The 26,815-nt window shown below is 30.4% G+C and overlaps 1 protein-coding gene across 2 annotated transcripts in view; it reads left to right on the top strand.

The window, feature by feature from the left end:
- The window catches only part of LOC142323459 (KICSTOR complex protein SZT2-like), a 342,875-nt gene that overhangs the window by 104,989 nt on the left and 211,071 nt on the right, over nucleotides 1-26,815 (top strand). For both annotated transcript variants that reach the window (XM_075363101.1, XM_075363100.1), the window contains exon 20: nucleotides 21,798-21,931. In XM_075363101.1, the coding sequence (XP_075219216.1) occupies nucleotides 21,798-21,931 (134 nt within the window). The remainder of the gene's footprint in view (nucleotides 1-21,797; nucleotides 21,932-26,815) is intronic.

The raw sequence follows: 26,815 nt of genomic DNA, 5'->3' as shown, positions 1-26,815 counted from the left end.
GTATAAAATCTAAAGCTTTTTTTACCTCTATGTAAATCAGTATGAGCACTGTTTACTACCCTGCAGATGTTAAACCGATAAACCACCTTATTTCACACTTAGGTGAGGATGTCTGCAGTAGTTGTTTCCACAACTACTGTTATTCTTTAGTGCATGCAGTCAAGTGACTGAATTTTTTCTTGGTATATGATGTCTTTTACATAACTCCAAAAGAAGAAATCCATCTGCTTCAAATCAGGACTAAGTGATCGGAGCTTCTCTGCCTATCCAGCCTTCTAGGAACCTGCAGTTGATTGCAGTCACCTTCTGGAGTGATCCCTTCTGTAATCAACTTCTGTATGCAGAGGGACTCTATCCTGTTGGAAAATTAGGCCTTCCATATTTTTAATCTGGAAATACAAAGTTTGCTAACACATCTGAGTACACTATGCCCGTAGTAGTCTACTCATGGAAAAAATGACTAAAAAATTTGATTCTGCATGATACAGACATTAAGTTTTGGACAGTTGGAGACGCATTCCATCAATTCATGTGGATTTTCTGAGCTCCACACTTGACAGTTATGGAGATTCACGACTATAATTATGAAATGTTGCTTCATCAGAAAATAAAATACGTTGCAGGTAGATTTCATCAGCAGAAATTAAGTCTAACATAGTCGTTACAAATTAAATTTTTTATGGCTATTCTTAGGTTTAATTTCATGGAGTAGCTACAGTTTATAAGCAGAAGTCAATTGTTTGTGAACAACATAACGGAAAATGCTTTTAGGAATGTTTAGTTGACGACTATCACTACTAACTGAATGTTTTGAACTTTGTTGGAAAGAGTCAAATTCTTTCTGTGTTTTCGCCACACGTTTTAGGCCTATCTGGTGAGTGTCCTTTCAAATTGCTCCGGTTTCCAAAAACTGTTCACACCTCTTATGTTTGCGCTTGTCACTTGAGGAATTTCTATGGTAGACTCACAATATTTATTTGTACAACAGTCACTGATTTTTTTTCTGTGAACCAGTACATGTGCTGGGCTTTTGTGGTGATGCCATGTTACTGAAGCCCGGGCTCATAACAGCTTGACTTGTGCAACAGTCAAATGCAGCTGCTATCTGACAGAAAATATGTAAACTAAAACTTAATTGTTGTGGCGTCATGTTAACCAATTGAGTGCTGCAAAATAAAAACTATATTCGTTCTTGAAATTCCGAGTTATTTTTTGGGTACAAAGCAGTAGACCAATTAAACACTTGATGGTAGTTTTTAAAAAAATGATGTCAAAAAATTATTTTTGTTATACAGAAAAAAGATTGATTTACATATTTGTCACAAAATGTACATGAACCTTATAACAAGATTTGACAATTGTATTACATTTTTTCATATATAATACAATTTCATTGTGACGATTGTAATACAAATGACTTAATTAGAGAATTAATAACAATTAATAAATGATTTTAATATATGTTTATAACATATATATTTATTACTGAAACTCAATATAGGTTTGCAATATTTTTTCTGTTTATTCTTTAGGCTATTAATCATATAAAATACAGTACAAGAACAATACAGTCAAAAAATTTAAAATTATTTTATTAGGTCCATTTTAGGTTAAGTTGGAGTTATATGGACTTTTGATATGAACTGAAGACTATTTAATATTTTTAGGGTAAGATCATTGTGTTTTCTATTTTTATTTTTAATTCTATAGCTGGGTTGTGCACAGATTTTATAAAGCTCCTATGAATTCCAGTGCGGCTTATGTATGTGTAATAGAAGATATTTATAAGAGTGTATTGGAATATTGTAATAATACCTGATAATTAAATGTATACTGTTATGTTAAGAGAGAGAGTTTTTTTGTTCAGGATAAACGAAGAAACTACCCGCTCTATCGCTACTAAATTTTTATTCATGTTTCTTGGCATAACTGAAATTGTTTTTGGATATATTTCATCTCAAAAAATCTCTAATATATATATATATATATATATATATATATATATGTGCGTGTGTGTGTGTACCCGCGCGCATGCGCATGATGTAGTAGTGGAGATTTGCTGGTTGAAGCACAAACTTTAATGAATGGTGAACTATGAGTGTCTATCACTGTGTGAGCTGGGGTTGAACTGCTTGATTGTGAACATCTAAAAACCAATTTCTAGATTTTTTGAGTTTCATTCTGAGTTTCAAGGGTTAAAATTGATTTTTGAATTTCTTTGGAAACCCTGTTATTTTATTAATTTCTCAGTAACAAATGAAAAAATCAACCTGTTTTTTGGTGAGTGTAATCTTCATGTCAATAACCAATTTCTAGATTTTTCAAATTCGACCTTGAAAGGGGATGAAGAAAGCTAAAAACATTTTTGAAAAGTGATTGTAAATTTTCCCAATCCTGACTATAGTAAATGAGATATTTAGTAGATTTGGGTTTGCAAATATTTTTCAGATAAGTATTTAAAAACCATTATCAGGTTTTTTTAATTCCAATTTTTTTAAGGGGTGCAAAGGTGTAAAGCGCTGTGGCTCAACCACCACAGCCACTGCCACCATTACTGTATGTGTGACTAGCTGCACCTACCTCTGGTTACTTGACTAATAAACATAAAATAAAAAGATTGACCGCTATGGGAAACACAAGTAACCATATTGTGCGGGTGAAGCTGTGATGGGGAGCTAGTAAATAAATAAAATGTTAAAAAAACAAATGAAGACAAATATTTGGCTGAGTGCTCACTTGACATTTTGCCTAAAATCTTGGTTTTTTCACATACAAAAATGCACAAGCATGCACATAGTTGATAAACTGGACTGGGTGGTCACACCTTTTTTTTGTGTGTGTGTGTGTGTGTGTGCACGCGCATGTGCATATGTGTTTGTGTGTACACTTAAAAAGGCTAGGATTTTAGGCCAAATGCTGTAAGTTGGGTTATTTGTCTTGCGCTTTATTTTTAAAAATATTTTCATTGTTCTATTACTTGCTATTTTAAAAAAATTAAAATTAAAGAGAACACCGAAGTCGTTTTGTTTTGAATTTTTTGAAAGTTAATGTACATTACACCTTAAAAGCCAAAATATATATACAATAGCTGAAATTCTCTTTGCTCGCACGGGCACAGACTGAAACTTACACGCCCTTTATTTGTATTCTTTGCCCGTTTGGTTTGCAGGTATTTTTTGTACCTGCTATTCGATATGCGATTTGTAAAAGTCGATGTGAAATTTGATCTATTAACGAGATGTAAGAACGACTGTCATATTTCAAGGTATGATCGCGCTTCGTAATTGGTTAATTTGATAGTTGAGGGTTGTAAATTATAGTAGAGGATCAAGATTGGAAGTAGCCATATGAAGGCGATACAAGTTGTGTAAATACACCAATGGAAATGTCTCCTGAGGCATTTGCATCGGTGGCATCCTGACACAGGCCAAACTGATGATTGCAATGGTTTAGAGGGTCTAAACGACTACCTCCGGTAAAGCCTATCAGGGCTAGGAACGAAGGGAGTGGTGTGGGGATCGGGATCGTCATAAGGCGGGTGCCTTCCCCTACAGGGGTTAGGATGATCGCTTAAAAAAAATACTGAAATACGATATCATAGAATTTCTTCGTTAGCATCTATGTTGAATTTTTATCTCGATCAACACGTTAAAAATGTCGACAGAAATTGGGAAATCTCACTTACTTTGTTCCGTCCTCATTCGAGTTCGCTCGCTGACAGATCGTGAACAGACCTCCTCCTAAATCTCGCTCGGTTTTTCCATCTGGGTAGGACTTCCCTTCTTTCTTCTTCTTTCTTTGAGGACTCCGACTGTATTGCGACCATTTCTATACGGCTGTCGAATTAGGAAACTAAAATTTACTTAAACTTACTGATACGTTACACAATGATTTTAAAATACAATTGCTCATGTTCTTTGTTCAAAACTGTCATCGATATCGACGTATTCGTTACGCTTACCATAAAGGTTTGATCACTGTAAGTTTTTCTTCGAATATATTCTGCGAGTACTTGAAAGTCTATGGACTTTTGTTTTAAGAACCCGTTGTCACACTCTACTCGAGAAAAGGGGAATTCTGCTCTCACTTCACACATGTAAATGAACGTATAGATTTCAATCGCTACTTTAATCCAGGTTTGGGTGATTAATTAATTTTATTTTATGTAAATTGCATTTATTTATTTATTTAACCAGTAAATACATCGAGTTAAGTTCAAGTATACAAAGATATACAAAACAAACTCTCAGCCTATAGAGGTAATCTGAGTTACCTGTACATAGTTCTGGTATATTATAGCTAAATAACAATCAATAGTTAAAGTAATCTTATTATTAAATTCACCTTTTCCCCTTTATCACCCACAATTCATTTAAATATGTGTATATAATTAATTACAAATGTAACAATTTTAAAATTTTTATATTCATAACACTCGAATTATAAATTTATTATGTTCTTAGTCCTTATCTACTTTATCACTTTGGTTTTAATACTTTTTATTGACGAGTTGATATTTTTCAGCTCAATAGGCAGTTGGTTGAAATATTTCACAGCAATGTACTCGTTATTTCTTGTAGATAAAGTCTTATTGATTCTTGCAATTATTATGCTTTTATTCCTCGTTTTGTCTGATTGTAGAAATTTATTTCTTAAATCATTGTAATTGTGAATAACCGATTCAATAATGAAAAATTCTGTTATGTTTAAAGACACTATTGTGCTTTGATTATTGTCTTTAAAAATAATTTTAAACATTCTCTTCTGTAATGAGATCAAGGGATTAATCACATTACCATAAGCGCCTCCCCACGCTATGATGCCATATGTAGTAATACTATGGAATAAAGCTTAGTAGATTGCTATTAATTGTTTGGTATCCATCAAATAACTTATTTTCTTAAAAATAAACAGCAGATATCTGACTCTGCACTTCAGATTTTGGACATGATGTTCCCATTTTAATCTACTATCGATTATTATTCCCAAGTATTTGGTTTTCTCGACTCTGTCAATAGATTGTTTCTTAATTTGCACATCAATGACATCAGGAACACTGTCACAATATGCTCTAAAAGTTATACAAACAGCCTTTTTGATATTTAAAGAAAGCTTGTCGGTTGATAGCCACTTCCTTATTTTTTCTAGGTAGTTATTCATGTTTGCTTGGGCTTGAATCCAACTTGGACCAGTACTAGTAACCACCGTGTCTTCTGCGTAGGATATAATGTTATTGTCTGGAATGATTTTTAATACATCATTTATATAAACTAGAAATAGTAGCGGTCCCAGAATAGTTCCTTGCGGGACTCCAGTTGTTGTTGATAATTCACCAATTTTGCAGTCCATGATCTTTACTATTTGACTTCTATTTGATAAGTAATCATTCAATAGTTTTAATGCTTCTCTAATTCCAACAAGACTTAATAACCTCTAATTCCACAAGACTCAAGTTTATCTAGAAGTATTGAACGGTTAACCGTGTCAAACGCCTTTGACAAGTCAAGGAATGTTGCTATTGTCGGTATGGAAGCATCAATGTTATTGCAGATGTATTCTGTTATGCGCGCTAAGGCATGACTTGACCCTTACCTTCGATAAACCCAAATTGATTATCTGAGATTGTATTATACTACTTGAAAAATTTCGAAAGTCTGGCATGTATAACTTTTTCAAATATTTTCGCGATATTTGAAATCAGCGAGATTGGTCTATAGTTTGTAGGTAGATTTTTATTACCTGACTTGTAAATCGACTTCTGCCCGACTTCTTCGGTACGACTTCTCTTATTTCGTTCCTTCATTTTTTTACATTAAATCTTGAGCTAGAACTGAACTTTTTTATTTTCAAGATTTCGATAACTGTAATCTCAATGATTTCTTAAATTAAAATTAAGAAACTAATCGATTGTTATATTAAGTTTCATTTGCTATTGCGCGGATTAGCTAAAAAATCCTGTAGGAGGAATAGTGAATCCCGATTCTTTTTCATCTGGACATCGTGGAGTTATCTTCAGAGCCGATTGCATAATGGATCGCATAACATACGGCTATTATGAAAGGCGCCTTTAATCCGGGTCCACTTTAAATCGAGATGTGTTTCGTGCAGCATCGGATTTATCACCTTTGCTGAATTGTAGGCTCTCATAGAAACTGATAACAGGAGGAAAGTAATCATTGGTTTAAATATTATCTGAGTAAGTATTCTTGAAAAGTTTTGCTATTCAAGCGACCGAAGCGAGATATGCTCGTTTTTAAATAAACGTTCGCACCTCTTATTCAACCCTTAGGAATAAGCGAAAAACCCCTTCGTGGGAGTACCTTACTTTTAAGCTTATCCTAAGAAGAACATACCCGGCAACTTTCATGTTTCCAGCTCTTTCGATCTCGACTCCAGTTTTTAACCTCTAAATTCTTATGGGAGAATTAAAATAATGTTTTCTTTAAAACACACTTGGGTAAACTATGTAAAATTTCAGCTTTCTAGCTGTCGGGAAAACGGACAAATTAGTGATGATCGTGTCAGCGAGGAAAGGCCTCGCTGATACATATATATATATATATATATATGTGTGTGTGTGTGTGTGTGTGTGTGTGTGTGTGTGTAAATGTACACGATAACGTGCAGATTAATCCGAACACAGATGTTATTTAATAAAAAGTAACTTTATTTAGAAAAAAAATCATACTGTATAATTTGTGAATATCTAGAGAATAATATATGTCCTCTTTTATTTCTAATCACTTCTCATTCACTATTTGGCATTGATTCAGCAAGTGTACTACACTTTTTTTCATTTCTTCATCATGAAACCACATCGATATTATTGCTTTAATGAGGTAAATTTTTGTGGTATAATTCATATTTAAAAGTCGTTTTTTGCTATTCCCTAAAGATTTTCGATCGAGTTTAAAGTGAGGAGTTGCCTGGCCCGGGAGTACTTTAATGTTTCGTTTTTCGAAACATTAGTCCACTTTTTTGGCTGATTTGGCACTTCATGGCGCCAAATCTTGGAACACTTCATTGCCTTGCGGTCGTTTGTTTTTAAGTTGTGTCACAACCCTTTCCTTCATAATCTTATCACTTTTCAACATAGCATCTACTGGAAGTAATTAATAAGGGCCTTCAAATGTCAAACAATCCCAAAGAATCTCTCTGGGGATATTTAACTGATTGTTGGATATGAGCCGGTGATGTATATTCATACAATGCATTTCTAACTTGTGGAACCCTTTGTTTCCGAAATTAAAAATGTGACTGGACGTAACATTTTCCCAATCTTCTTTGGTCCAGTTAGTATTTGCTTTGGCCCACAAGAACCTTTCTTTTTTTGCGCATTGCTGGTGTTAAAAGCTGCATTTTAGCTGGCCGATGAACTTTCCGTCCAGCTGCTACAAGAAGTCGGCGTCTAATAGTTGTCACGTGTTAATTTGTTCCACTGGTTGCCAATTTTTTATTTAAGTCCACTGCAGATAATTTTATATCAGCTTTACGTTTCTCACTAATAACAGATCTTGTGTTGGAATAGTTTTTCTTTTACAGCCACATTGGCTTTTCCCTTGAGGTGAAAAGGAACCAGTTTTAAATTGTTTTAAAATAACATTCACTGTCCCTAGTACAACACCACAGTCGGATATACTATGCAAAGGAAACCATAACACGAGAAGTGATTTTAGAAGGTTCGTAACCAAAGAATCTGGGATGAACATTAAATCGTTAAACTGCAAACGGTTGATTAATGAATCCTGTAATATATAATTACATAAGGCTAGTTCTTTTCTGACGTCAGGAGATGGGTATAGTCGCAGGCTATGAACGACCTGAACTATTAATCGGATCTTATTTGTCGGTCAAAATTCCGCAACGATATTTGCCCGTTTATTAGGATCATAATACATTATGTTGCTATTAACACATATATTTACGTGAACAATAAATATACAAAAACCGGTGACCGTACGAAAATTGTTTCAAATTTTATTCGTTTAGTTTTGTTTTCCGAAATGTTTTACTGAATTCATCCTTAGGAAATAAATCACAAAAACATCCTCGTAGGATAATGTTTTTGCAAGAAGAAATTCCCTGTTGAAATTTCGAGAAAGTTTTGGTAAACGTCGTTTTAAATTCTCCTCTCGATTACATTAGAACTACTGTTTTTACGGTTCGCTATAGGATGCTGTTGCTTTAATTATCGTCATCGCTAGAATTCACATACTAAATTTCACGACACGAAAAGTGATTAAAATACATTACGCTTTAGATTTAGTTTCCTAGTAGGTCGAACCTTTTTCATGGAGTTTTCAAATTAATAAGATATTTTCAGTTAAATTTCGTTAAAGACAGGATTTTTACTTTCTACAGTGCATTAATTTTATTTTTTCAGTAGGCTATAATAAGACACGTTCTGTTTAATCAAACTACACAACATAATCTTATGTACCTCATCACGGCGTTCGTGAGCCTCGTATTGCTTCCATTTAAAATATAATTATAAGGCTTTTTTTTACAGAATAAATATTACTCTGTCAATGAGTTTTTTTAAATAATAACGATTAAAAAAGAAAACCCCTGAATTTGCAGTATTTTCGTTTAAATTGTACAAATAACATATAATCAAATAATTTCTGTTATGTATATGTATTATAAATATATATTATGTATATGTATTACTATGTTAATATACTGATCTGGGTAAAATATTTGTTTATCTATTTGATTGTTTAAACTCTCACATACCATATAATGCTTAACGTTTCTTTTTAAGGGACTGCAAAATTAAACGAATGCAATAAATAAGTACACACGAACGGAAAATATGTATATGTTAAGGTAAATTTGATTAATCCGGCGATTATACATAATTACCGGTTAATTTGATTAATCGCCTGTAACATATATAATTTGTATATTTAACGTTAATTAGACGAGGTTAGCGAGCGAAGCGGTTGTAGGTTATGTTGATATATCTACGATTCCTCAATACAGGAATCATAATCTAACCAAACATAGTCTACGCTCGCTAACCTCGACTAATTAACAGTAATGTCTGATTATTTAAATAAAAAATTCAGTAATTGCTACTTATAGTCGAGTTGCTATTTTAATATGTAAAGTATGTTAATATGGAGAATATATTTAATAAATTGCTTTATATTTATTAGATTCTCCAACATGGGAGGCGATTTATCATATTAACCGGTAAATTATACATAATCACCGGATTAATCAAATTTACCGTAACATATACACTAAGCAATTACAGTTCGCACACGCGTACGCAAAACGCGATTTACTGGATCGAATGAAATAATTATAAATAATCTTGTATAAAAGAACGTACTTGAAAGATTAAGACATTAATTTGTCGTCGAACACTTTGTGCGTCTCGTCACATGAATACGTAACCGATAGAAACTTGATATCTGTGTCTCCCCTTGATTAATATGTTTGTACCTACTGCAAAAATTTTTAAATAGATGTCATTAAGTTGAACGTTGAATTTGTTTCGAAAAATTACGTCTTTTTCAGTCTTGAAAATTGTGAAACAAAATTTTCTATTAAATCTTTGATAATGCAATACTAATTTACCCGAATTCGATTAAGAAAATTCAGCCCAGTTTTTAAAATTTCATTTATTATAAATGTTCAGTGTTTATTTTACTAACTGTGATTTTGTTGGGATTAAAATAATACTACCCAAAAAAATTATGCTGTAAAAAAAGTCACGATTTCGGTTTTGTCCTTATTGCTCATCCGATAATAAATTAACGTGAATAAATTTATGCCTGAAACTATCTTCAAAATTAAATAAAAATGTCAGTAAAAGAATCATTCAGATCGGCTTACTGCTTCTTGAATTTTAAGAAATTTTGATGTCGGCTCAAAATATGTGGTAACTGCAGAACTATATTGGCGGGGAGAAAGGTTCCACCACATGAAAATTCCTCTCAGTGAAGACTAGGTAAAGAAAAAAATCCTTTCCACTGTTCAGATCAGAATTTAACTGTGGACAATCTGTTCACTCACAGCCTTTAGTTAATGAACTCTTGAAACTACATACAGTTTGATGGTTTCTGTTACTTCGTGAAGAGATAAAGAGAAATACCACAATGTATGCTTTTTACTAAGGGAAGAAGTGTAGCTAATGTAAGATTTATCCTTAGCAGTCAAAAAGTGCATTTATCATCAAAAATGAAGTTAAATAACATTGTCTATCTATCAATGATGCACCAAGATCGAGCAGTTTTTCAAACTTTTTCAAAAAACTGGAAGACTTATCATTTTTTATCATTATAATGAAACCTACTGTGAAATTGATTGTTTTAATTAAATGTGTGGTATATTTACTTTTTCTTGAGAAACAAGTGTTGGCCCTCATGCATATTTTATGTTGTGATAAATATGGTGCTCATTAATTATTCTTGTGTTTTTTTGAATGGTATAAGAACATAAAAAGGACATAGGAAAATTATCAGGAAGGAATTTATATACAAGTTACATAGACAAGAGCATACATATAAGAGTGCATAAAGACTCGGACTTCTGATTATCTATGAGAACTATAATCTTTACAGTTTTAAAACAATAAGAATTGGACTCTAGGTCTAGTGCTTGTAAAAAAGCCAGATTTTTCCATATTTAAGGAGAAAATAATCAGAAGGAATTATCATATGTGGTGCAATGTGTCTTCTCTTTGGAACATTGTGGGGAAGTCTGCAAACATTGCACCAAAAATAACTGATTTTCACATCAAGAATTATGGTAAGTATGCAACTGTAATGAAATTACATTTTTTAAGTAGAAATGTACTCTGTTTATACAGGTATTGCTGCTAATTAAAGAATTATTTAAAACTTTTCCTTGTGGTAAAGTAATACATTTTCCTGTTTGTTTTCATTTATATCAGCTAAGCTATTAAAGTTATAAATGTAATGCTTTAAATGAATGAAAAGTAGTATTTAAAGAGAAAGATATTAAAAAACCGGAATTATGTCTATTTATAACCTGTTTTTTCATTTCGGTTAAGAAAAAAGCAAAATATATGAATGAATATGAATATGAAAATGAAAATATGAATGTTACTGATAATACTACTATATGAAAGTGTTCAGTTTCAGGTTTAAAAATAATTCTTATATAAGAGATTTTTTTTAAAGTGAATAATGGAAATAGTGTTAAAAATAAGTTTTCAATAAGGGGTCAAAAAGGCTGGCACTTTAAAAGTATTCCAGGAAATTTTTGTTGTAATGACTAAACAATTACAGTATTAGAAGAAATTCGCTACTATTAAATTTGTTTAAGAGCTCTAAGGAGTACTTGGTCGGTTATATATTTTATATTATCCAATAATCTATTAAAAAACATCTTAATTAAAGTTGAAAATGAATTGCTAGAACCTGTTTTTAACATCTGTCTTCAAATGCAGTAATTAAATTGAATCAAACCCTATGTACACCTTGTTCAGTTTGCTCCCATTATGATTTATAGTGAAAATATTTACTAATATTATTATTAATAATTAACTAACCCCAGGTGTTTTGGTATGACTTGCCAACCTAGATTTCCTTTTACTAAAAGTTAAAGAAAGAAGATGCAGAGTTCTTTTTTCTCTAATTCATTGTAGAATTCCTTATTTCAAATTTTATCAACCTATATAATCTTCAGCATTATTTGACAACACTAGATTTATAAAATGGCTATTCTTTGGCTGCATTATAATATAGTTTGGTATTAATCCATTCTGTTAAAAAAAAGAATGTTTCTCAATATTCTCTTGTAATAAGTATCTATCATATCATTATTAGCATTATTTTTTTTGAGGATCAGACTGTTTCCCAAAAGTGCTTTGGACCCTGTTTCAGTTTAGTATTGCTGAAAAAATCTCAATATTTTTAAATTTATTGCTTAGTTGTAAGTTCAAGATAATATCTGTATTATTGATAATATCTGCATTATTGAGTATTTAATTTTATTTTATGTTCATCTTCTGTGTTAATTCAAAATTATTTTTGTTACAATTTAGTTAACTAAATTTAAATTTAGTTTTAAAGTAAAAATTAATAAGTATTGCTTTTAATTTATTCTTATTAGGACTCTCATATGAATATTTACTAAGTAATCATATCTATTGTACATATGTATTTTTTTTTTAAATAGTGTGTTATGCTACTTAAGTTTTCTACTGCAGTATCTAGTACTCATATATATCTATGTATAAGATGAGCTATAAATGGGGTGTGGCAGTCTATGATCGTGCTGTACTTTGATAGACAGGTGAGATGAAAAATTTCCAAGTGGCTAAGTATCAGTTGTCAATTGTATGTGCTGCTGATAAGAATTATCTCTATTGGCGGGGCCAGGAGAGAGAGAGATAGAGTGAGAGAGAGGTAGAGAGTGACAAAGTGATAGATAATGTTCGAGTGTCAGGTGTAAATGTTGGTTTAGTTTATCTTTAAAGTGGGTTGGGCCGGTTGAAGAGTTGTCGTTCAGATCATATATAATGTGAAGCTTTGTTTGTGGATTTGTATCGCTACAGTTGATCAGTGGTCTTGTATTTTTGTATATTCAGAGGTGTATGTAGAATTATTGTGGTGTTTGGATCGGTCTTCTCTCTGATGTACTGTCTTGTGTGTTTGCTGCTCTCAGTTGGAAGTGGAGATCTTGACATGTTATTTATAATTCAACTGCCAGATCTAACTCTTCCAGCTCAAAGCGGTTGACAGTGATCGGCTGCCACTCCACCATGTATAGTAAAGTATAGTGTAGATACATGTTTGTACAGACAATTTCTTGCTTGTCATACAAAATTATTTTTACCTTTTTCTTTTTAATTGTAGTTAATATAGATTTATACATACATGTCAGTTACTTAATTCATTGCATTTAATTGTTTAATATCATGATTGCTGGTTTTAATAATATATTCAAAAAACTTTACATGTTAGTTATTTTTAGTTGGTTTATTTAAAAACGTTATGTTTTTAAGTGTATCATTTTTATGTCAGGTTTAGTATATAATGTATAAAACATATTATTTTTTGCTCTCCCCTCTAAAGATGGGGCATGCGCACATGCGCTCCACACACTGTTTTATTTACATTTCTTTTAACTTTTGAAGTTTCGTTTTGATTTATTTGTGCTTTAAAGTGTTTGAGTGAAAATATTATTTTTGCTGTGATTTTTCTTTAGTAGACAGAACTTAGAGCACTGCATATTTTTTTAGTGAAAATTTTTTAATCTATCATGCCTAATGGTATGCTGCAGGCATAGACTGAACAGGTCATTATATAAACTGTTACACATTGTTGTAGTACTTCACTGTTTTTCTATGAATTAGATTTTTATGAACAGAGTACTAAGTATTAATAATTTGTATAGACGTGTCAGTTTTGATCCCCTTGTTCCTTTGTAGTGAGATTTTTTGATTTTTACTGTATGCTTCATAAAGATTTATAATAGTTCAACTTGAACTGAATTCATTAATACTATGAAAAGTTTTACCATAGTTAAATTTTTCAAGCAGTTATATAAAAATAAAATGAAAATCAACCTTACCAAGTTTGATTTTTCATTTTATTTCTACCATAATGCTTTTGTAAAAAAATCAAGTCACTAAAAAATTATATTTTTCTTGGTTGATAAACAGCATATCATTATATGTAGTGTAGCATTATAAGCATCGTGTTTTGTTGAAAAGTTTTTATGAATTATTTCTGATATTGGAGTAACCTGTTGTATAACAAGTTTTAATCTTAATTTTATGCATTATATATAAGTATTCCCCTTTTTTTTGTAATTGGTGCCTATCAGTTGTAAATTATTTTATAATTTACTTACATACATAATACTGACTTAAGTTATACTTAGTATACTAAGTTGTACTTAGTTGACTAAGTTATACTAATTAACTTGTTATACTTAAAACAATAATATCTGAGCTCGCACACATCAACTCTGTCTGTCTGTCTCCCTCTTTCGTGTATGCGCGCACACACGTGCACACACACACACACACACACACACACACACACACACACACACACACACACACACACACATTTATTTATTCCAGTACAGCTGTGCTAATAATAGCATACAAAACTGAATCCTATAGAGACAGTTGTTTAAAACATTTCCTGTACATAGCTCTGACAAAATTAAATATATAAATATACAAAAATATATCTAACAGGCTAAAGAATTTTTATGTATGTATCTAGGGAAGAATTTTTATTTGGTATTTCTTATTTTAAGAAATACCAAATTTATATATATATATATATATTAAATTATAAACATTGTGAATGGCTCATTTTAAAATTTATGTAAATTTTTTTACAAAGGCCTTTGAAAGTCTATTTTCATCCCCTTCCTCAGTAAAGTTTTTAGTAGTAATGCATCTGTCTAACAACAGTGCTGCTGGAAGTTCCACTGAAGAAGATGCTGATAATTTGCTCTCAAAGGCCTTTTGAAGAAAAAAATTCCATTAATATGAAGCAGGTCTTTCAAATTTAAAAAAAAAGTTATAGTGTTGTCACATTTCATCATGCTGTTCAATTAACAAAAAAAAAAAAAACGTACTGTGTCATTCCTATAGTGTAAGAGGTTTTTAATATGTTTTAATGGATTTTGATTTGAAAAATCAGGAATTGATTTAAACAGTGGCAATTACTTGGTGGTTGCAAGTAGTTTTTTTTTATTGTATAAAGAAAAATTTTAAGTTTTACAGACTGAGAAATAACTTATACTGATAGTAAGAAAAGAATTAAAATGAATCTATATTTATTAAAAACTTCTGGTTCTATGTTGGTGTAATAGATAAAAAATTATTTAAATATTATTTATTTTTAGAGTAATGTTTTAGATATTTATAAGTTCTATCCACATAATAGATTAAAGAGATCGTGTGTATGGGGAAGCATGTATATTATAGGGGCATGGACTGAATAATAGTAATAATAATAATTCTTTATTCCATAATACATATACAAAAAAGAATGTTTTTACAATATACAGTAACATATAACTATGATAACTGAAAAATATAAAATTAACATTAATAAACTAATTTATAAAATTTCTCTTAAGTTAATTAAAATCACAATATCCTTAATTTTGTTTTTAATTACACTATATTTAAACTAATTTAATTAATTAAACGTAGCGTTAAATGAATTTTCATTAAACAAATTTAAATTCTTAAAAATTAACATTAAATTCTTAGATTTGATTTAAAAAAAAAAATCTAAAAATAAAAAAAACAGTTTAAGAGACTAACAAGAAAACTTAGATTAATGCTTTATTATCTATTACCGTTAATTACTTAAAAAAATAAAAGTATATGTACTAAAGATAGGTGCTTCCTTAGCGCATAGCTGTGTTGAGGTCATAAATTAAATAACTTGCATCAAGTTATTTAATTTTAAGTAATTTACTATACCTGCTGTCGAGGATGTTTTTTTTAATGTTAATTCATTGATTTTCATAGAAGTTTATTCGTTCAAATTTTAAATTATTCATCAGTTTATTTAATATTTCTATTTGCTGAAGGCAATCTGTAATAGTGGTATTGAATTTTTAATAAAAGATATATTTCATACGTGTCTATAGCAATATTGTTTTTTAAGTTGTATTGTATCATATTATCTAGTTTTTCAGTTCTAAGGCAGGTCCTTGAATCATGATCATCTCCATTCTCGTCTATAGCTGTATCATGAATTTGTTTGAATTCATTGCTTTTATGGATTGATTGTGTTTAATAAATAGTTGCATTCGTTTAACATTAGGATTTTATTTATGATGATTGTATTTTGATTTACATGTGAAACACATTTTTAAATTATAATTTGTTATATAGAATCACTTGTAAATGGATTTTCTGTACTGCAGTTGATGATCCTAGTATAATTTATGTTATTTTAATTTTTCTTCAAGTTTGTGGCAAGTTTCTAAGAAACCTGTTACAGTGTGTACTTCTTTCAGTTAGATTGTATCAATTATCTCATCTAACTGGTACAGAGTAATTTTTTCTCATTTCCCGCACAATACTATTTTAGTAGGTCGTTTTAAATATGATCAATTTAAGCTTATACATTTTTTGGCCATGATTACAGAAAAAAATATTTATTATCGATCGTAATTCATGTGAAATCCAGTCAAGATTTTGTACAAACAAGTGCACTGGATTTCATTTGATTTAATGAAAACTGTTTTCTTATTATCTACATAATTTAAATGGCTAATTTTTTCTAACCAGTAATAAGTGCCAACAGCATAATTAATGCCTTTCATTTTTAGATTTCGGTGAACTGTAGTTCCAACAAAAATGCTATCTGCATTTTTATTCTTATTTCATAACTTCAGTTCCCAGCATGCTACTCCATGAAACATTCTGAATTTTATGGAACTGTTGGGGTATAGAGAGGTAAATTTTATTATCCTGGACCCTAAACATTGTTTTCTACTTAAAATATTTTCACATTATAATATAATTTATTTTCAATCTTTTTTTCCATCTTATAGAACAAACACGAAGAGTGATAGAATTTATAATTTTCATTGTGTATTTTAAACTGTATTTGTTATGCATTGCAGATTTTGGCTGTGTAATAATAATAATTTAATAATAACTAATAAATAATAATTTAACTTCTCACATCAGCTTGACCCGTACTTTATGTATAATGTTCAGGAGTATTTGGTTCACCTCACAGTATTTTATTTCGTAAGAAATGTATGCTATATGATAAATAATTTGAACATATGCTTATTAATTTAAGATGACTGGATCAGTGTTATTGAATATTTTGAGTTATGGATAGATGACTTTTTTTTTTTACTATAACTCGGAATAAATATTTATTTTGGCAGAGGGCTTGTGAATAATTATAGTCAGTCCCTTTTATAATTGCTTTAAAAACTGAATGTATGTGTAAAGTTAATTAATATTTGTTATCTATTATAGTAGCAGTTCTAATTTCCTCTAAATTTGTCACCTCTGGTTTTATTCTTAAATAAATTTTTGCTTTTTTTCTACATTTTTTTTAATATTGTTATTAAATCTCTATTAGAATGGTTTAAGACATAAAATACCTTTATTTACTTTATCATTAATGGGTGAATAGTAAAGTTTTAAATAGAGAGCATATTATTCTTTGTTATTTTTCATGTAGCATAATACTACGAATAGCTGACTAAATATGTTCTGTAAGATATAGGGCTACACAGTTCCCTGTTGTGAAATTTAAAAAAAGACTGAATTTTATTTAGTATTTCATTTATCAAAATAAGGTAAATTGTTTTTGGGGTATAAATATTTTTAAAAAAAGAATTACTATAACACCATTTTCAAGGGTAGGGATTAACTTTTGCAGTAAGAATGATCAGTGTACCATACGTATAATTAAAGTTAACTTAACTATACAAAACAGACATTTAATTGAAGATATAATTCAGTTCTTCTCTAGTCAGTTTATGTTATAGTACAGATGTTGTGCGACAAAAAAATCAAAATCCACGCTAGCCAATAATTGTATTAGCATTAGCTTAATGTCCTTGTAACAATTAAAAGCATAATCCGATACTGGTTTTCAAGTTAAGTACTACAATCTTGTTTTAAAATAAGCAGTTATAAAAAAACATATTAATGGGGGTCAGAATAATTCATTTATACACAGTTGTTTGCTAATCCAACTGTAATTTATTTGAACTCTGTTTTGAATATATAAAATTTTTAACATGAATAACTTCATCTGATTCAGCTTTAACCATATCTTTTTTTTTCATTGGTAGGAAAGTCAAGAAGGTTACCTGTAATCTTAATCAAATTAACCTCTTGTATACCATCAGCTGTAAAATGAAATCACTCTATCTACCTGACTTCCTTATTCCTTTTTGGGATCAAACATTTTGTTTGGTGGATAGATAATATTAATTGTATTCTATCCTTGATAACTTTGATCTGTGTTATGTGTATATGAATTATTACATGGTAAAATGAGATCACAGTTTATATGATCTGCATCCTATTTGTATATATATAAGTGAATTGTTAAGTAAAACTTATTGTTAGTAGAATATAGAGTACTCCTTGTGCTAAACATGTGGAAACTGATTTTGGTTGTGGTATTTTATCAACATGTTATACCTTTTTATTTTCCAAGGTGCTTGTCCCCTATGTGTACTAGATATCAGACTGTATGTGTATATCAGACTATGTGTACTAGGTAACTATCAGACTGTAAGGCGTAATATGTATAATACTATTTTTATAAGTTTAGTAATTGTTCTTAATTTTATTCACTTTATAGTGTATATATAAAGCAATAAATAAGATTTAAGATTTTTTTAAATATATGTTGTACATAGTACCAGTATGAAACTTTTCATGTTGTAAATTGTATTTTTGATGAATTGAGTATTTTGATTATAAACAAAAATGCATTAAAAATTATCATAATTTAAATGTAGGTTTTTAAAAGGTGTGTATGGCCTTCTTCAAGGAATAGGTGCTGCTGTAAATTTGTTTTTTTTTGTTTTTTTTTTTAGTGGTTATCATATTGTCATATGATGTTTGGAAATTATTTTTTTTTTTATTATTTAAAAAAAAAAAATTTTTCTCAATTAATTTTTAAATTCTGTATGATGTATCCAAATTGATAAACTACTTTGCTTCATGCACGTGCTTTTCCCTCCAGTAATACTCTTAGTTTAAAATGCTACCCCTCTGCTACTGATTTTTTTTGTTACTACTATTCACAGCAAAAATCTTTACTATTAGCAGTAAAACTACTGTATAGCTGTAAATAATGTACGGCTGTAAATATTTTTCCATTAGTAGTATTTTCCTGTTTTAAATGAATAAGTGTAGCACTGCAATTTTAATCATAACAAATCTTTCTTTTCATCAGTCATTTAAACAATTGGATGGTATTCTTGATTCATTTCCTTTGCTAATCTCTTAACCTCACTATAATTGCTAAATCCTACATATTCTGGCATTTGTTCTGATCTTTGTTTTCTTCTATAATCTTTACCTCCTATAATCCCTCTTTTACCAAATTAACTGAACTGAAATTTCTTAATTTTTTCCTGTCGACCCGGTTAATGTTTACAATATTCTGCCATAAATTTTCCTTTTTTCTTATTCATTTTTCAAACTTTACTGATATTTTTTAAATATCAATCTGCAACTTTAGCTGATTAATTTCTATATGAAAACTCTCTTTGCTTGTTTGTTGCATGATAAGGAACCTTTAAAGATGTAAAACCTTAATATTATGTATCTATTATAGCAGTTATATGAGAACAATTAAAAATAATTATAATGGTAATAATAAATTAAAGCTGTTATTGATATTTTCATTATGCAGTGTTTTGAACCAAAACCTGCTAACTATTCATCTTATGTATGACATTTTGATTTTTTTATTAACTGTTGCATGATTTTGAACCATGTCTTTGTATAATTTCATGTCTTTGTTACAGATTATTTGTATTTTATGTTTTAGTCAACAGAATAAATTTTAAAGTAGTCTTATTTTTAATGTAGCAGATTTTTAAGTGAAGATTTGCATAGAAAAATAGTAACTTGTAATGAATGATCATTTTGTTGACCTAGGTTATACTTGTATAACATGATTTGAACAGGTAGTTTTATATTCCTGTTAATATTGATGTGATGTGCAATAGCTTGCAAATTAATCTGAATACAGATGTTATTTAATAAAAAATAACTTTATTTAGAAAAAAATCATACCTGTACAATTTGTGAATATCTAGTAGTTAATTTGCCCTCAATTCTTAATCACTTCATGTTCACAATGCAGCAGCGTCAATTCAACAAGTGTACTACATATTTTTTTTTATTTCTTCATCATGAAATCATTCCAATATTGTTGATATAATGAGGTCAATTTTTGTGGTACAATTCATTTTTGAGTCATTTTTTTACTGTTGCCCAAAGATTTTCAATTGGGTTTAAGTCTGGGGAGTTGTTTGGCCACTGGAAAACTTTAATGTTCATCATTCTTCAAAAACTTTTTCCACTTTTTTGGCAGTGGCCAAATCTTGTAGGAACACTTCATTGCCTTGTGGGAATTTGTTTTGAAGTTGTGTCCAACCCTTGCCTTCTGAATCATGGTGTCATCACTTTTCAATATAACATCTACTGGAAGTAATGAAAAAGGGCCTCCTTAAATGTCAAACAACCCTAAATATTTATTTCCGGGGATGTTTAACTGGTTGTTGGATATGAGCTGGTGATATATTTTCATCAGATGCTTTTCTAATGTATAGAATATTTTTTCTCTGAACATAAAAATGTGAGTCGTCAGAAAACATAACATCTTTCCACTCTTCTTTGGGCTGGTTAATATTTCCTTTGGCCCACAAGAACCTTTCTTTTTTTGCACATTGCTGGTGTTAAAAGCTGCTTTTTAGTTGGCTGACAGGCTTTCCATCCAGCTGCTGCAAGAAGTCAGCATCTAAGTTTTCACATGTAAATCTGTTCCATTGATTGCTAATTTTTCATTTAAGTCCATAGCAGATAATTTACTTTTCTCACTAATAATCGATCCTGTGTTGGAATAGTTTCTTTTACAGCCACATTTGCCTTTCCTTTGAGGTGAAAAGAAACCAGTTTCTTTAAATTGTTTTAAAATAGGATTCATTGTTCCTAGCCCATCACTGCACTTGGAAGCTATTTGTTGTTGTTTCATACCGGTATGCTCAGAAAAAAAAAACAATTTTTGAACGCATTCTTGGATTTATGTTCTTTATAATATATATTCAAGACACATAGAAAAGATATGAAAATGTGATTTTGTGTAATAAAAAATGAAATAAACTTTCACAAAACAATATTTATAACATAAAAATTGCTAAATAACCAAAGAACAATAACCTTACATTACACAGAGAACTTAAAGAATGGAGGTGGTCAAGCAGTGTAGCCACAACATAGAGATAAACCAAAAAATCCCTGTGTTTGGATTAATTTGCATGCTACTGTATATGTTAGTAAAGTAATATATTTTTACTTTTCAAGATAATATGGTAGAAACATATAACTTGATTGTATCTGATTACTTCTTTTGCTGCTTTGTTAATTTATGGTATGTATAATGACATTTAATTAAAAGGTGGTTTTGAACCAAGTGGAGAAGTGGTCTCCTCACATTATGATAGAAACGTGAGATTCACTCCTCCTACTTATTTCAGCTACTCTGTGCTTCAGTGAGTTATTTATTCTTTGTCTCTGTGACTCATCTACTTGTAACAACTTATTACATCTTTTCATAGCATCTCTTCTATTGAGTGTTCAAAATAAACATATTATACAAATATTAGATAATGAATTGTCATCTACACAATCAGGTGTTCATAGGAATATTCTGGAGAAATTAGTAAGTATAAAAGTGCCATCATTATTCCATTTACTTTAATTCAAAATGTTGATAACTTAAATGCAAATTTTAATTCAAAATTTTTTGATAACTTAATTCAACATTTATTTTTTAGTAAAAAGTTATGAAATTTCTCATTGATGCTCACAGTTTATCATATGTATTTTGTCGTATATCTGCATTTTCAGATATTTCTACTGCTATACATCCTGCGGCTAATGTAGGTTGTTTCTTGATGTACTGTAACAAACTCAGTAAAAATGTATCGATAAAGTGGAATGTCCATCATGACTTTCAGAATTTCATTTCACATCCATTTGCAATTTATTATTTAATAAAATATTTTTGTCGGCTATTTATTGTAGTTATGATTACATATGGACTGTATTTCAGATGTGGTGTGTCGATGCAGAGTGCATTTCATCTTTGCTTACTTTCGAACACCTGAGATTGATGTGCCAAGATCCAGCTATATTGCCTCCTAAAGTCACCATGGATCCTCTAAAGTCTCCACCTAATCCTCTGGAGTTAGTATTTTTGTTTAAATTTTATTGTTGTTAAGATTTTTTGTAAACTTTGATACTGTACTTTAACTTTTATTTGTATATATTAAATTTATGATTAAACGATTAAGAAAACAATGCCTGGAATGGAGGAACTAACTACCTGACATTGGTAATGCTTCTTGAAAGACTCCTTATTATTTGCCCTATGGGTTTACATGAACACTGAACACGTTTGTCATGTCCTGTACTTTGTGATAAAGAATTAATAGTAAATGAGATTTTTTGGGGCATTCATTTTGAAGCTTTCCCCATTCCTTTTTGTCTTTTGCAAATCTTTTAATGTTAATGTTCTACATAATCTTTTAATTACTGTATTCTGCATTCTCAGCCATCTGTTTTGTAAATTACAGTCTTAGTCTTATTCTGTAGTTTTGTCTCTTTACACATCCCTTCAATTAACTGGAGCTAAATATCTTAATATATGACCTTTCTTTTTCCTGTTGCCTTCGGTAAGTATCATTCAGATAATACTTCAGAGGATGATATGTATGAGTGTAAATGAAGTGCAGTCTTGTACAGTCTCAGTTAGACTGTTACAGAGATGTGTAGTTAATTGAAACCCAACCACCAAAGAACACCGATATCCACGATCTAGTATTCAAATCCATGTAAAAATAACTAACTTTACTAGGACTTGAATGCTGGAACTCTCGACTTCCAAATTAGCTGATTTAGGAAGACGCGTTCACCACTAGACCAAGCCAGTGGGTTCTTAATATATGACCTGCCAACCTAGTAACTTCTTTACATGATTTTGCCACAAACCTCTCTACATTTAACAATACAGAGTGAGGTTTAAATACGAAGTGAAGAGATCTTAAGATTTCTTCATTTCATATTTTATCAACCCACCTAATTTTCAACATTCTCCTGTAAGAAGCACTATATTTCAAAGCCTTCTGTTCTTTTTTGATGCTTTTCATATTGTAATATTTTGTTACTATTAAGCTCTATACTGCACACAAATAATTTAAAGAAAGTCATTCTAATGCTTACATTCATATTAGATACTGTACGACCAAATATTTCTCTGGATGAAAGCTCTTCTTGCTTGTGGCAGTCTGCTTTGTATCTTTATTTCATTTATCGTTTGTAATTTTTTAAATAACAAAATTCTCCTGCTTTTTTATATTGTGTTTCACTATGTTAATATTAAATCTCTCATTATCCTCCTTTCTATCATACTTCATATCTTTGTTTTACTTTTATGTATTTTCAAACTTAATTTCTTACTTGGCAATAAACCTCTGCCATTGAGCATTTTCCCCAATTCCATTTTGAAATCTCATCAGAAAATTAAAAAAATCTTTACTGTGTCTCCTTCTTGGATAGTTACTCTGTTTTCAAGTGCTTCTTATAATTCATTTATCGCTTCTTCCGCATATAAGTTGAAAAGCAACAAGGATAGATTACGTACTTGTTTCATTCCTTTTTCAGAGTTTTCATGCTACCTACTGGTTGTATAGATTGTAAAAACATCTTTCAGTCCAAGGTTATATTACAGAAGGTTTCTGAAAGGTTTAATAATTTTTTTTTGTCTTCAGTCATTTGACTGGTTTGATGCAGCTCTCCAAGATTCCCTATCTAGTGCTAGTCGTTTCATTTCAGTATACCCTCTACATCCTACATCCCTAACAGTTTGTTTTACATATTCTTAACATTGCCTGCCTGCACAATTTTTTCCTTCTACCTGTCCCTCCAATATTAAAGTGACTAGTCCAGGATTCCTTAATATGTGGCCTATAAGTCTTTCTCTTCTTTAGCTATATTTTTCCAAATGCTGTTTTCTTCATCTATTTACCGCAACACCTCTTCAATTGTCAATTTATCCACCCATCTGATTTTTAACATTCACCTATATAACCACATTTCAAAAGCTTCTAATCTTTTCTTCTCAGGTACTCTGATCGTCCAAGTTTCACTTCCACATAAAATGACACTCCAAAATTACTTTCAAAAATCTTTTCCTGACATTTAAATTAATTTTTGATGTAAACAAATTATATTTCTGACTGAAAGCTCATTTCGCCTGTCCTGTTTGGCAATTTATATTGCTCCTGCTTCGTCCATCTTTAGTAGTTCTACTTCCCAAATAACAAAATTCTTCTACCTCCATAATCTTTTCGTTTCCTATTTTCACATTCAGTGGTCCATCTTCATTATCTCTACTACATTTCATTACTTTCTTTTTGTTCTTGTTTATTTTCATGCGGTAGTTCTTGTGTAGGACTTCATTCATGTCGTTCATTGTTTCTTCTTCTAAATCCTTTTTACTCTCAGCTAGAATTACTGTATCATCAGCAAATCATAGCATCTTTATCTTTTCACCTTGTACTGTGACTCCGGATCTAAATTGTTCTTTAACATCATTAACTGCTAGTTCTGTGTAAAGATTAAAAAGTCTCCCTCTCTTATTACGGTTTCTTTCTTATGTTCTTCAGTTATTACTGTTGTTGTTTGGTTCCACTAAATGTTAGCAATCATTCTTCTATCTCTGTATTTGAACCCTAATTTTTTTTAAATGCTTAACATTTTATCCAGTCTACGTTATTGAATGCCTTTTCTAGGTCTATAAACGCCAAGTATGTTGGTTTGTTTTTCTTTAATCTTCCTTCTACTATTAATATGAGGCCTAAAATTGCTTCCCTTGTTCCTATACTTTTTCTGAAACCAAATTGGTCTTCTTCTAACACTTCCACTCTCCTCTCAATTCTTCTGTACAGAATTCTAGTTAAGATTTTTGATGAATGGCTAGTTAAGCTAATTGTTCTGTATTCTTCACATTTATCTGCTCCTGCTTTCTTTGGTACCATGATTTTAACACTCTTTTTGAAGTCTGATGGAACATCTCCTTTTTCATAAATATTACACACCAGTTTGTATAATCTATCAATTGCTTTCTTACCTGCACTGTGCAGTAATTCTACAGGTATTCCGTCTATTCCAGGAGCCTTTCTGCCATTTAAATCTTTTAATGCTAAAATCAGATCTCAGTATTGTTTCTCCCCTTTCGTCCTCTTTGACCTCCTCTTCTTCCTCTGCAACACCATTTCCTAATTCATTTCCTCCGTATAACTCTTCAATACATTGCCACCCACCTATTGACTTTGCCTTTCGTATTATAAATCGGTGTACCATCTTTGTTTAACATATTATTAGATCTTAATTTATGTACCCCAAAAATTTCCTTAACTTTCCTGTATGCTCCGTCTATTTTACCAATGTTCATTTCTCTTTCCACTTCTGAACACTTTTCTTTAATCCACTCTTCTTTCGCTAGTTTGCACTTCCTGTTTATGGCATTTCTTAATTGTCTACAGTTCCTTTTACTTTCTTCATCACTAGCATTCTTATATTTTCTACATTCATCCATCAGCTGCAATATATTGTCTGAAATCCAAGGTTTTCTACCAGTTCTCTTTGTTCCGCCCTATGTTCGCTTCTGCTGATTTAAGAATTTCGTTTTTAACATTCTCCCATTCTTCTTCTACATTTTCTTCTTTATCTTTTTTACTAAGACCTCTTGCGATGTCCTCCTAAAAAATCTTCTTTACCTCCTCTTCATCAAGCTTCTGTAAATTCCACCGATTCATCTGACACCTTTTCTTCAGGTTTTTAAACCCCAATCTACATTTCATTATCACTAAATTATGGTCGCTATCAATATTTGCTTCAGGGTAAGTCTTGTAGTCAACGAGTTTATTTCTAAATCTTTGCTTAACCATGATATAATCTGATACCTTGTAGTATTGCCTGGCTTTTTCCATGTGTATAATACGAAGATATTTTGTGTAATATATTTATTATTTATATATTTATTATTTTTGTATTAATATATTTATTTATTTATGTATTATATATTATGTATAAGATATTATCTTGTTTATAATATAATATTATGTGGTTTAATAATATAAATAATACTGTCAATCCTATAAAAATAAAATTGAAAGAGCTTAAAAGAACTTAAAAATTGTGTGTTATCATCTGAAGTGGTATTTATCTCGGGAAGCTATATTTTCACTGATGTAGGTTGACTGCTAAAGTTTTGGTAAAATAAAATGCAGTACAAATTATACTAATAAACCAAATTTTTACTTTTAACATGTGTATATTTTTTAAGTTGAAAATTAATCTCTAAAGCAGAAAATTTCCTTCATTTTTAATCTTTAAAAATTTTAAATTCAAATTGTGGTTGTTTCATATGATCATAAATGTGTTTTGTATTTTACATAATTAATTTTTATTTGATTATTCATTGATAATCTGTTGAATCATGTTGCATATAGATAACAGTAATAGTAGTGCCAGACAAAACATAAAAATCGTATATTATTATATCACATCTCTCATACTAAAGTGTACACAGACAAATTCGGTTATGTCTCTGCAATATCTCTGTACAGTCATTTCCCATGTCAAATATATATTTTTAATATGAGCTGTCAATACTAGAATGTGTAGTACTTAGGCATTTGTCCAACAATCTGCGTTTTTACATTATCATTTTTATATTAGTTAAGTTATGTGAATGCAGGTAAAACACATTAGTAAAGCCAGTTATTTTTACACGGATTTGAATACTTGATTGTGGATACCGGTGTTCTTTGGTGGTTGGGTTTCAATTAACCACACATCTCAGGAATGGTCGAACTGAGAATGTACAAGACTACACTTCATTTACACTCATACATATCATCCTCATTCATCCTCTGAAGAATTATCTGAAAGGTAGTTACCGGAGGCCAAACAGGAAAAGAAAAAAAGGTAAAAAACATTAACCCATCGGGTTGGTCTAGTGGTTAACGTGTCTTCCCAAATCAGCTGATTTGGAAAGTTGAGAGT

This window comes from Lycorma delicatula, chromosome 4 (assembly GCF_047948215.1).
Source record: "Lycorma delicatula isolate Av1 chromosome 4, ASM4794821v1, whole genome shotgun sequence".
Taxonomy (NCBI): domain Eukaryota; kingdom Metazoa; phylum Arthropoda; class Insecta; order Hemiptera; family Fulgoridae; genus Lycorma; species Lycorma delicatula.
Note: the sequence above shows the minus strand (reverse complement) of the source record. Positions and strands in the feature narration are given on the sequence as shown.